The 13,412-nt window shown below is 34.6% G+C and overlaps 1 protein-coding gene across 1 annotated transcript; it reads left to right on the top strand.

The window, feature by feature from the left end:
* The first annotated feature begins 1,030 nt into the window (after window positions 1–1,030).
* Window positions 1,031–12,355, top strand: fkbp5 (FKBP prolyl isomerase 5). The gene is made up of 11 exons (XM_084129192.1): window positions 1,031–1,277; window positions 4,172–4,304; window positions 5,629–5,773; window positions 7,056–7,198; window positions 8,015–8,129; window positions 8,238–8,394; window positions 8,574–8,664; window positions 9,044–9,127; window positions 9,456–9,641; window positions 9,737–9,976; window positions 11,163–12,355. Exons 1-11 carry the CDS (start codon window positions 1,234–1,236, stop codon window positions 11,256–11,258), a joined length of 1,434 nt encoding a protein of 477 aa, XP_083985318.1. The 5' UTR covers window positions 1,031–1,233; the 3' UTR covers window positions 11,259–12,355.
* Window positions 12,356–13,412: the final 1,057 nt, after the last annotated feature.

Here is a 13,412-nt window from a genome sequence, read left to right as displayed (position 1 = left end):
TCCAATGTTACAACTGTCTGGCCTACTATAGGTAATGTATCATCTTAAACAGAAAAACATTTCTTTATACACTTTAAGAATTTGTTTTGACTTTAAATGAAAATAAATGCAAATATTCTTCAGTAAAACCTGTTAAATGATAAAGTTACCTTACAATACAAAGTGAAATATATTTATTTAGCGGACAATAAATGTAATTTTACTGTAAAATACTATGTATGGAAGTCAGTGATTTGAAAATGACATTGAAAATGTGAAAATATGATGTGAAAATCTATATTACATTCAACAAAACAATGCATGTAGGTTAACATTTACAGTATTGTTAAAATTATGTGTTTAAAAACAAACAAGTTTCCTTAAAAACGAAAGTAAAGGGACATTCCCAGAGATCCCTGCATGAGGCATACCATTTGATTATATTTCATTTAACTAATAAAGTTTGATTTTGGTAACCAGTTATGTAAAAACAAACAAAAAACAGTTAATTAAAACTACTAATGTTTAGACTTATAGTGTTATTTTAGTGTTATGTGTTACCCTGATGGTGTTATGCATGATTAATGGAAACCTTCTGATGGACATTAATTCATCATGTGTTTTTTCATCATCACCTATATTATTATGGTAATTGTAAAATATATGGAGAGCAAAATGCCATCCAGTAAACGTCTTCATTGTATTTTCCCAGTAAATTTCTTTCAGCTGTCAATTTTACCATAGCCTAATCTTTTTTTTTTTTTTCAATGCATCATATCACTTTAAACCTCAACGTTTTTAAAAATAATATAGTCGTGTTGTTCTTTCCGCGTATCGCTGTGCTCTGACTGTGTGGTTGTACATGCTGTTCCCAACTTGAGCTGTTCAGTCAGCACACAACGGGTTACGGGTCAGGGTGTCTACTAGGACACTGTGTTCTCATCAGCGCGAGCTACAGTACACAGCCGGAACATTGTGTTACTTTGTGGACAGTTTCCAAGGCCTGCCCTTAATTTTTACACTACATTGCCCTCCCCCGCGTTTACTCCTCCTCCTGTAGTCTCATTTCATTTCCCCTGTCCAAATGTCTCGTAGAGGCGTATCGTGTTGATGATTATTGGTGTGGAGAAGTGTAAAACACTGTCGGTAGAACATCTAGTACTCTCGCGCTGAGAGGGCGGGCTTATTCCTCTTTAAGCCGCTAGGCACAGGTTGTATTCGCCGGTAAGACTGAAGTTGCATACGGACGGATATATGGTCAAACACATGAAAGGAACGGGAGACAAAAGGGAAATATTGTAAGTCTAGATTTCATGCTTGTTTTGTTTCTTTATCCATCACATTGACTACCTTTTATACTTAAAACAGCTTTCTACGGTGACTATAGAGAAAGCCTGTTTTCTCATTGTGCTATGCTTTTTCTCCTATAAATCAAGTAAAATATCGCATTGTGGCCTTATATTGTAAAAATAAAATGAATGGATAAATACTAATGCTGGAAAGAAAACTGAAGCTATAATTTAATTTGCATATTGCAATGTGTTTAGCAGCCTGTAGTTGCGTTTGAGATGTATGGAGCTAACTGAGAGGAAACGAAGCACCACTTTTCAATTCTGGTGCGAGAGAACTCATTGAATTTATATTTCTATATTTTGTGTACACACTTTTGCTTACTATTTCACAGAGTCTCTTTCTCATGAATCCATCAAAGCCACACAAAGACAGAAAATGAGAAATAGGCATATGCTTAATATGGATTGAAAATGTTTTCTACCTTTCCCTTTTTTTACTCTGAGATGTGACTCCTCAGTTTTTCATAGTTTTGTAAATTATGTCAATTCATGTCCCCTACTAACCGTTCTACCTACTATCACTGACCAGATACGACTCAGAACTTGGTTACGCTGCTCTGCTTCAACCATATTCTCATAGAATATGTTTTGATTATAACTCGTTTTTTTATTGTAGGTGGCAAGTTGATTCTTGTGGCTTTAACAAGCACAGAAAATCCCATGTGTTGTGGCATAACCACGTATTTAGGTCTGGGAGGACCAAATATGATGATTTTAGAATTTACCAGAATGAACCAGTTAACAATCATCTGAATATTGTGGTTAGATTAATTTTCTTCATTGTCTACGTGGGTCACACCCTTGATTTCAGTGTCAGATATGTTTTCAAGAGTTGAAAACCCACCATTCTCTACAGATAATTCAATTTTAATGTTTACGACAATGTGTATGTCATCAGTACAGAAAGAGTCTGGGTGTCTGACAAGGTGATTAACTAGGAATCTGTGAGTGCATCGTGTGCTTGAATGCGGACAGTATGTTCAAGGATGGAATGAGTCAACTGTCTCTGAAAGCTCATCTTTGTAACAGGAATGCCTGTTGCAATCTCCCCACACTGCGGACATCTGAGACGGAGCTCCAATAAGAGCTTAGAAAAGTCACACCACCTTTAATTAGTCGATCACTGGAGAGAAAGACTTAAGGACAGTTGGCTTGAAAAGCATGAAGAGATAGCAAGGCATAGAGACAAACACAGTTAGACAAACAGACAATGACAGACCAGTATGAATTGAGCTAAAGACAGATGAGTTATCAAATGAGTGGTCAGTGAATAAAACAGACACACAAAGTTAATAAATGCAACAATTAGTGAAGTACAGTACACAGTGTCAGGCTTTTTATGCAAGTGCACATCATCTTTACGTTTTTTGGCTGATTTTTAAGTAAGATCTATTAGAGGAACTTCATAACATTTGATTCCAAGAAAGATTTTTTAGAAGCACTCAGTTGTTAGAATTTAGGATCACAATTTAGTTAAATTTGTTAACATGTAAAGCAGAAAAAACACACCAACAAACCCAGAGACTTTTTACTTTGCATTTTTTTTGTAATTAGATGTTTAACAGCATCAAATTTGTATGTTAATTCTGTTTCAATTACAGTTAAAAGGCTTCCAGCACTGTTTAATCAAATTGGAATTGTATTTTTGTCTCTTGTTGACTTGCATGTTCACGGCCTTCATCTTGGGTTTTTAGACCAACTCGTGCTCAAAGAATGATACATTTCCTCAGCAATGCTGTTAACCAGGATGGTAGCAGACTATTTCTGTAGATGCGTCACATAGCCTGGACTCTTAATTTTCACTCTGCCATATTCCCTTTCCAAGACATAAACCCTAAACTCACATGCAGTGAGGTGAATATTTGTGATGAATATATTATACTTTCAATGCAAAAAAATATGTTAGTTACAATGATTAGTTTGGCACAGAGCTCTCTGCTTTCAAGTTAAGTCCCTGAAACAATAGACATGGATATTTCTGTTGTAGTCTTCGGTTAGGTATGTGCTGTAATATCTGCTCTTATGCATTAATATAGCTTTTCTTGAAATGAATACATTTCCTGTAACCTTCGGTGTTTTGTGTATAGTAACAAAAGGAAGGTCTTGGATTGAGAGCCTTGAGTCATTGCAGTATCTCATCGCCTCAAGTAACGTGGACCGGACTGAATGTTCCCTTCTCCGTTCTGTTTTCTTCCCGTGCCTTTTTACTAGGTTTACTGACATAAATCTCACAAGACATCCTTCTCTAGAATCTGAACTTGTTCCAGGAACATAGAATAAAAGGAACATAGTGTTTCGTTGCACGTTCACAAGATTTAGTGTACACTCAAATAAAATACCTCAAAAACTCTTTACACACACACAGACAGACAGACAGACACACACACACACACACACACACACACACACACACACACACACACACACACACACACACACACACACACACACACACACACACACACACACACACACACAGGGACTAACTAACAATTTTTCTAGGATGAAAAACAGTTATGGCAATCTTGTGAAAAATACATAACGATACAAGCATATGTGCACACTCGCATTTGATTTGCATGTACAGTATACAGTATTTGAGCTCGTGCTATATTAACCTTTTAGAGGTTATAATGTCTAAATAGTTTTTTTAGGTTTGATATAAAAAAAAAAAAAAAAATGCCAGAATCACATAAGAAGGATTACAAACAATTTTTGTATTAAAATACCCCATATGAGGAAATTTAACTGCAAACATTTGAATTTGTCTGAAGATAGCAGTGCCTTATAATATTTGTTTAAGATAAAAAAGTCAAATATTGTATGTTTGTTGTTTTTAGGGGAACACGGGTATGTACGAGTGGCGAGATGTCATCTTTAGAGGATATCTTTTCCACTAACCAGTGCCCAACTGCTGTCTTTACCTCCCAAGGCACAGATGTCACTCCAAACGGTGACCGTGGAGTATGTAAGGTAATCCAGTCATTAATAACTCTGTATCACAGCTGTTAGTTTACAGTTTCTGTAGTCATGAACAATACAGTGGGGTCAAAATGTCTGCAACCATAGTAAAAAAAATATATATATTTTTCACTTTTTTATAATGTAATATAGCATTTTCCATTAAACAATATTCAGGATTATTAAATTCAGGATGTCTTCAGAAAGTTCATAAGAACATTGTGCTTCTTAAATATGAATTATTTTCTTTAACATTCTCTTTATTTACAGGTTTAAAGAAAAGTTTCAATGTGGACTTTTAGACCTCACTGTATGTTGAATGTAACATACATATTTCAAACAACAGAGTCTGCTAAAGTAATATTGCGATAATTTTGTGTGCTTGTGCTGTTGATTCAAGGAGCATAAGGTTTTATTGAGATAAATCTGTTGAGAGTAAGTTAAAACCTGATTTGAATCTGCTATTTTCTTCAGATTCAGAATGATCTGGTGTTAAAGGGTTAGTTTACCCAAAAAATAAAATTCTGTCATCATTTACTCACCCTCATGTTGTTCCAAAACCATAAGACTTTTGTTCATCTTCGGAACACAAATGAAAATATTTTAAATGAAATCTGAGCGATTCTTTGTCCCTCCATTGACAGCTACTCAACTGTAAATTTGACGCTTCAAAAAGTTCACAAAGAGATCGTAAAACGAATCCATATGAATTGAGCGGTTTAGTCCAAATTTTCTGAAGAGACACGATCACTTTATATGATGAACAGATTTAAAGACTTTTATTTACATATAAACATTGATCAGTGAACATAAACAGAAGCTCAACCAACTGGGCTTGTCGTGCGAGAACAAACCTCTTGCTGAAGCTCAAACGTGATGCGTAACACATGAGAATGAACCTCATTGGTTCTTGCAGAAGCTCAAACGTGATGCGTAACACTCGAGAATGAACCTCATTGGTTATCACACGTCAAGCAAACATGCTTGAGCTTCCGTTTACAACAACTGATGTGTGCGTTGATGAATGTTTATATGTGAATAAAAGACTAAATTAAACCTGTTCAGCATTCTGTATAAAGCGTTGGACTAAAAATTTGGACTAAATTCAATTCATATGGATTTGTTTTACAATCTTTTTATGAACTTTTAGAAGCATCAAAGTGGTAGTTTGCTAAGCTGTCAGAAATCTCTCAGATTTTATTAAACATATCTTCCAAAGATGAACAAAAGTCTTATGGGTTTGGAACTACAGAATAAAATTTTTTGGGTCAACTAACCCTTTAATTTATTGTTCACTTTAATTGTTCACTTTTTTCTCCCATATGTCTCTCTACAGATTGTGAAGCGGCATGGTGTGGAGGGGGAAATGCCGATGATTGGGGACAAGGTGTTTGTCCACTACACAGGCAGACTCCTCAATGGAAAGAAGTTTGACTCCAGTCTAGACCGCAAGGAGCCTTTTGTTTTCAGTGTGGGAAAAGGTAATAGATTTCATAGATTTATTTTTTTATTTTTTTTATTTTTCATATTTATTTATTTTTTATTCAAAATGAATGTGTTTTTATTGAAACAAATACTGTGTTGCAAGAGAAAAAATTATTCTTTAATGAAAGAAATGCATTTTGACAAATGGATAAGCAGATACATCATTATATGTGCTATGCTATTATATGTATATTAGCATATACATTAATTATAATATTGGCCATTGTTCAGTGTGCAATTATTTGGCTCAACTTAATGCAGTTGTGGACATTTCCATGCATCGAATTTTGATAGATTTGCTAACCTTAAATTAAACAATAGTGTAATTGCAAACATAGCAACATATTCATCATATACCCAGAACTCCTCTCTTTTAAACTCTTTTAAATATCAGCAGAAATAATATAAAAAAATTGTTTTATCTCCCCCCCCCCAACACACACACAAATATACTTAATTTAAATCTAGAATCATCTGCCAGTTACAGCAACAAAACATACAGTATATACATTATTAATGTAGTCCCACACAAATAAGTAAGCTTTTATTTTGCACTTTAAATCAACTACAACTACAAATTAAGTTCAAGAATTGGGCTGTACTAGCTGTAAATCAAATATAATTTGTACGTTTTGTAATAGATGACAATGTTTATTAAAAAAGAAAATCTAATCTAAATGTCTCATTTGTATTTTTTTATGTATGAGTTGCACATGCAAATAGTTTGTATTACACTGACATGTCGATGATTCGTTAATACTCTGTCATTAGTGTTTGTTAAATGGAACCTGCCAATTTCACTCAACATTACTCACTTAAGAGCAGGGCTGAAATTCCCGTTTAATGATATTTGCTGTTTAAGGGGTGTAATTACTGGTGTTGTTTAGGCGTGTGGTGCCTCCCTTATTATCTGCTGTTTCATTCCCAAAGATACAATTTGTCATAAAGATATTAACATAAATTATTTGCTATGAAAATGAGCCACAAACTAATTTTTTGTTCAGTTTTTGAAATTAAAATACTGCACTATTCAGTGTTTTTCAGTATTTGTGGATTATGAAGTTTAGGATTGGGGTTTGATTCAGGGTTAGTTGCATTATGCATAATTTATAGTTATTACTACTGTAACTACATATAATGTGTAACAAGGACACTGTAAAATAAAGTGTTACTGCATTTTACTTATAAAGTTATTTAAGTTACTCATATTTATCTTATAATGGCAAAACATTTACAATAAAATTGAATTCATTAGTAGTGTATGGTTAATTCACACAGGTCAGGTCATCAAGGCGTGGGATTTTGGTGTGTGTTCCATGCAGAAAGGAGAGGTGTGCTTGATGCTCTGTAAGCCTGAATATGCGTACGGTTCAGCTGGCTGCCCACCAAAGGTTCCTCCCAATGCCACACTTGTGTTTGAGGTAGGAACATCAAGCACTTAAAGTGTAACTTCAACGATTTTTTAACCCGCTTTGTTTTGTCGGGGTCGGGGTCGGCAGAGGGTTATTAACAGATCAGTTATTAAGGGTAGGTTTATCACTGAAAAATGTATCATACTTTGTCTACTTTTTAAACAGCATTATGGTAAAAGTGAAACACTATGGCAACAGCTTACTTACCTGTACGCTTACGGCATTTTGCTTCGGGCAGAACTGACAGCTGTTTATTTCATTTGGCATAAAACACTGTGTTTGTAGTCATCCAGATTGAAATGTTAACTATGAACACTTTAGACTACAAACACTTCAGATATTCCGTCACGGCATTCTCTCCATATGTAAGATTCTTTACAGCCTTTAGTGGAAACTGAAACTCACTGGAAACTGAAAGTAACTCATTCCCGCTAAGCCTTTACTCTTTGAATTCTTGCATCCGGGAACAATACAAGTCGACACCATTATGACCAAAAGTTTACTAAGAAGTATTTCCTACTAGAGCAAGGCAGTATTTGACTCTGGTAAGCGTATCCAACAGCAGACTGGTGGGAGTGGCCTTGTGCATTATGGGTGTTGAAAATTTTCTAACTATTTGGCAAAAGGGAAGACAACAGACAACAAAAAGTTGAAATGTGGTATTTTTTATTAAAAATCATCCCCTGGGACATAAAATTGCCTGAAGTTGAAGAAACACATGGTTATATTTGTCTCAAAGTGGTGTATACAATGATCCAAAACACAAAAAGCCTCTTTTAGTCTGTTACATTTAAAAGTACAAATGGTTCTACTTCCCACTATTAGATTGAGCTGCTGAGCTTCAGAGGGGAGAAGATTACAGAAGATGGTGGGATCATGAAGAGAATAAAGGTCAAAGGTGAAGGCTATAACAGTCCTAATGAAGGGGCCACAGTCCATGGTAAGTCTGAGAATTATGAATATTCGTAATATGGTTGTAATTCTTAGACAAGGCGTTTGGATACAATATTAATTTGGATTACAATTCTGTTTGGTTTCTGTGCCTTAGTACACTTGGAGGGGTGGTGTGGAGGTCGGTTATTTGAGTCTCGGGATGTCACCTTTGTTGTGGGTGAATCAGAGGACGTGGGTGTTCCTTTAGGAGTGGACAGGGCCATGGAGAAAATCCAAAAGGGCGAATGCTGTTTATTATACTTAAAGCCCAAGTAAGAATTGCCATTCTGTTCAGATTTTTAAATATTTTATTTTTATTAAGAGCTGATTATTTGTTTGGAATATAATATAATATAATATAATATAATATAATATAATATAATATAATATAATATAATATAATATAATAATAACTTTCACCATCTTAACTCAGTTTGTGCTATGCTTTCAGGTACGGTTATGGCAAAGAGGGTAAAAAAGAACATGACATTGGATCAAATGCAGAACTACTATATGAAGTGACACTGAAGGACTTTGAAAAGGTGAGATATTTCATTTTAGACTCATAGTATTTAGTAAAAGCTTTCTGAATGATCCCAAAGCTCAATGAATGATAGAATGATCATATACAGTAGGGCCGCAAAAAAATAATAACAGAATATATTTTTTATGAATTAAACTGTAAAAAAAAGTATAAAGTATATAAAATATATATAAAAATAAAGTTTTTAATCATTGTTTTATCGCATTAATACGTAATAAACAGGATTAGCCAGGTTAAAAATTAAGTTTTCAAACATGTGTATCTTCGAAAAAGGAGTGGAAAATCCCAGAATACAGTTAAAGTGTGCCCTCTAATGGTCATAGACAGAACTGACAGAAAACCTAAAAATACTACATTGACAATTCCTCATGTTTCAGGCCAAAGAATCCTGGGAAATGGACCTTAATGAGAAATTGGAACGTGCTGTTTTAGTCAAACAAAAAGGGACACACTATTTCAAGGTTCGTCTACACTTTTGTCTTTACTGTATATTTACATGCCTATTCTTGCCTACTGAGTTGCTTTTTATATTATTATAGACATGCATCCTGCATTTAGTAATTACTTTTATAATACTAAATATATAAAACTAATAATAATTGTTATTAATAAGATTAATATATATATATATATATATATATATATATATATATATATTCCAAACACTAAGAATTCAAGACGTTGTAAATTTTTTCATTTGAGCTCAAATGCTTTCTACGATCATCTTATGTTCTTGTTTTGATGGCGGCAGTCAGGTAATTGACTTCCTTCTTTATACTGTGCAATCAGGCTGGACTGTACAACCATGCTGTAATTCAGTACCAGCAGATTGTAAACTGGTTAGAGATGGAGTGTGGTACAGAAAAGGAGCAGCAACAAGCCATCCAGTCTTTCCTCTTAGTGGCCCATCTGAATCTGGCTTTGTGCTGTCTGCGTTTGCGAGAGTATTCTCAAACAGTGGAGAACTGCAACAAGGTAGAGTAAGATAACAGTGAACAAAAAATCATCTACAGTATGTGTCTCAATTTTTTTTTCTTTTCTTACCGTGTCATACTGGTTTTCATTACTAGGTAATGGAGCTGGACCCAGAAAATGAGAAAGCTCTATATCGGAGAGGTGAAGCGCGTCTGTTGCGCAACGAGTTCAGCCTGGCCCTGGTGGACTTCAGGAAAGTTTTGCAAGTTAACTCCTTCAACCGCGCTGCCCGCAGCCAGATTGCCATCTGTCAGCGCAAGATTCAAGAGCACCATGAGCGTGACAAGAAGATCTATGCAAACATGTTCCAGAGGTTTGCTGAACACGATGCTAAGGTATTACACTAGCCAGAAGGACAAATGACAAATTCATTCACTCATGTTGCCGCTTTATGAATGCAGCATTAGGAAATGATTGATTCTTTACTTGAATAAACAATGCTCTTGGTTGTACTCAACAAAGCTAATCTCATTCAAAAAAACTAATACTGCAGAGAGGACTTAACCCTGGGGTAAAGCTAATTGACCTTTGGCAAAGTATTAGTCAAGTTAACGAATAAAATCAATGCGTTTCATAATGACTTGAAAGCAAAATAAATGCAGTATGACTTTTGTGCTACATACCAAGTCTTCCAAAGCCCTGCAATATGTTTGTGTGAGGTAAAGATTAAAATTTAATTTGTTAATGACTTAGAATGTTCCCCTTTCCTGTAGATCTATAAATCAGTGGTTCTCAAACATTTTGACTCGAAAACGTCCCATTGAACTGTATGTTCTTCAATAAAATTATTGTTATTGAGGTAAAAATAAAAATAAATCATTTTAATTTACATTATTTTAGTGAATTAATAATAATATATTCATTTAAACTCTTAAATCATCCTGTGTCCCCCTTGGAAATTTGCTGAGCCCCCCTGATTGAGAACCACTGCTTTAAATGTAATTTGTGTATTTTGAAAATGTGCATATTCATAGTTTTAGTTTTTTAGTCTTATTATAGTTTTATTAATGTTTTAATTTAGCTTTTATTTATTTTAGTTTTCATGCTAAGGATAGTTTAATTTAGTTTTTTTATTTTATTTTTATATAGCCATTTCTTTTTTTATTTCAGTTTTAGTTTTTTCCAGTTATTAATTTTAGTGCTTCAACTTTCGGTTTATTGCCAAGGCAGCAATTCTAATTTAAGTTAATTAACTAATAGCTATATTTCAGCTTTATATTTCAATTAACAGAAATGTTTTTAATAGTTTTAGTTTTAGATAATAACAACCCTGTTAAGCACATCTCAATTATTAATGAGAAAAACAAGAAAAACCTATTTTAATGGTGTTTTGTGTGTGCCATTTTTGGAACAGTCCTTGATCAACATTCTGCATAGGAAAAAAAATCATACCTGTTTGTAACAACATGATAGCAAGTAAATCATTTTTGGGCAAACTATCCTTTTAATAATTGCCGTCTTTATTTTTTGAAGAAAATACTATTCATTTAGCATCTAAAAATGTTGTTTCTCTGTTTGTAGGTGGGCCGATTAAAAAGGAAAAAAGAAGAGAGTGGAATTTCAGATCAGAATAAACAGGGACTAAAAAGACCACGTCTCAGTCAGGACGGCTCCTAAAACTCCAGACACTATTTAGGAGGCCCAAGTAAGGAGGTCAGGCTGTGGGGATGGCTGGCTCGTCCTTGACTGCGTCATAAGATGGCAATGGGTTGGAGGCTCGGATGAGCCCTCTCTAAGCCTTGACCTCTGACCTCATCATCTCCCAGACTGAAAACAAATGCTGGGAAAGATTCTAATAATTAGGTTTAAGGATATTGAGGAGCTGCAAACCTTAATGCCATTCCTACAAGAACAGAAAACAAACAACAACAAAAACCAAAGCGCATAAGTCTGTGACCACCTGTAAACATCTACGGTGCACGCCTCAGCTCTCAAAAAGGCATTCATCCGCTGCATTAATGCGAAAGCATATGGTTTAATATTATATTGCATTATAGACTTGAATACAACCTAGAACCTTACCATGTACTGTAACTGTGCAGTATTCAGTGTAATTGCATTGACTTTGTGCATAATCAGATTAGGAGTTTAAGTTTGCAGTGGTGGGGTGTGTACTGGAGGCTTGATGTTTTTTGTATTATATTTGTATAAGTGTGTATGATATTTAGATGCAAGTGACCATAGTGGATAGCTGGACCTAAAAGTGCAATCCTCCCTTTGGAGAAAACCTATTTTGTGACTATCCCAGCTGTATTCTTTGAGGAGTCACAGCAGGCCCACATTCACAAACACACTTTTGATACTTCTGAGAGACTTGTGCATGCTTCTTTACTGCATCCTGGGAACATCCTAGATTTGGGACTATATTTGAAAATATTAACAGGTTAGTTTCAACCTGAAACCCGGTAGATATACTTGTCTGAAGTTCAATATCTATATTTTTGAGCTGAGTTTCCATTACAATTTGAAGCTCAAATGCTTTTTAGGCAAATCTTTTGACAAGATAGGAACATTTCAAATAACTGTTCTCTTAAAACCCACTTGTTCATTTGATCAAATACTAACTAGTGTGGTTTGCATGTTTTTCAGTATGTTCCCCATGTTTCAGACAGTTTTAATAATATTAATAATGAACAGTTTGTTAACTTTTTTCTGTTTACCGTTTGATGCATTACAGCAGGCCTGTCAATAAATATTCAAAGAAAACTGCTCAACTTTCTTGTGTTTTTGTTGTCGTTTACACTCAATGTATGACTTTAGACTTGCATTTACACACTCAGATATAGAAGAGGCAAGTCTAAAATGAACACGCTCTTCAGAAATACTGTGTTCACTACCGTTCAAAAGTTAAGGGTCAGTAATATTTTATTTTTTTAACAAATTAATACTTTTATGTGTGAAGATGGATATAAACATATATATGCAGATTTCTATTTCAAATAAATGCTGTTCTTTTGAATTTTCTATTCATCAAAGAATCCTGGAGAAACATGCATCCACAAATGTTTCTTGAGCACCAAATCAGCATTTTAAAATGATTTGATGAAGGATCATGTGACACTGAAGACTTTGCATGCTTTGAATGACGGGGAAAACATCATTTTAAACTGCATTAAAATATTATTACTGTTTTAACTGTATTTTTTATCAGCCTTGGTGAGGATAAGAAACTCTTTTCAAAAACATTAAAAACTCTTTTTTGAGCAGGCCTATTTGTAGACGTTTAAGAGTCTGTTGTGTCGACATTGATTTACTGCAATATTGAGGTGTTCAGTTTTATTTTGATTTTAGAAAATAAACGTGATAAACTCCTCACAAATCAACTGTTTCTTGTTTTTCATTGGCATGCCTCTTAGGCGTTGAAGAACAGTGCATCTTTTGAGCCTATACATTCAATGAGTAAAATACATAAAGCTACAGAGTGTAATTTTTTACGTTGATTCTTAGCAAAAAACACTTTGTTCTTTCAAAATGATATGTGCCCGTTAATGTGTAATTACTTCTACCAACTAATCAAGTATTCTCGTAAGCGTAGAATCTGCCATTTAAAATACATACGAGCGAGTCGCTCGAATGGCGGCAGCCATGTTGCGCCTCCATCTTGAAAATACATTAGCCAAAGAGGGACATACCTGGAAATTCAAGCTTCGCGTTTTTACACTCAGTGGCTGAGTGTATTTTTGTATAGTACACTTTGGCTAATGTATTTTCAATAATACTGCCACCGTAGGAGTTAAAACGCCCTCGGAATGGGAGGGGCTAGAAAGTATT

Source organism: Abramis brama, assembly GCF_963993115.1.
Source record: "Abramis brama genome assembly, chromosome: 11".
Taxonomy (NCBI): domain Eukaryota; kingdom Metazoa; phylum Chordata; class Actinopteri; order Cypriniformes; family Leuciscidae; genus Abramis; species Abramis brama.
Note: the sequence above shows the minus strand (reverse complement) of the source record. Positions and strands in the feature narration are given on the sequence as shown.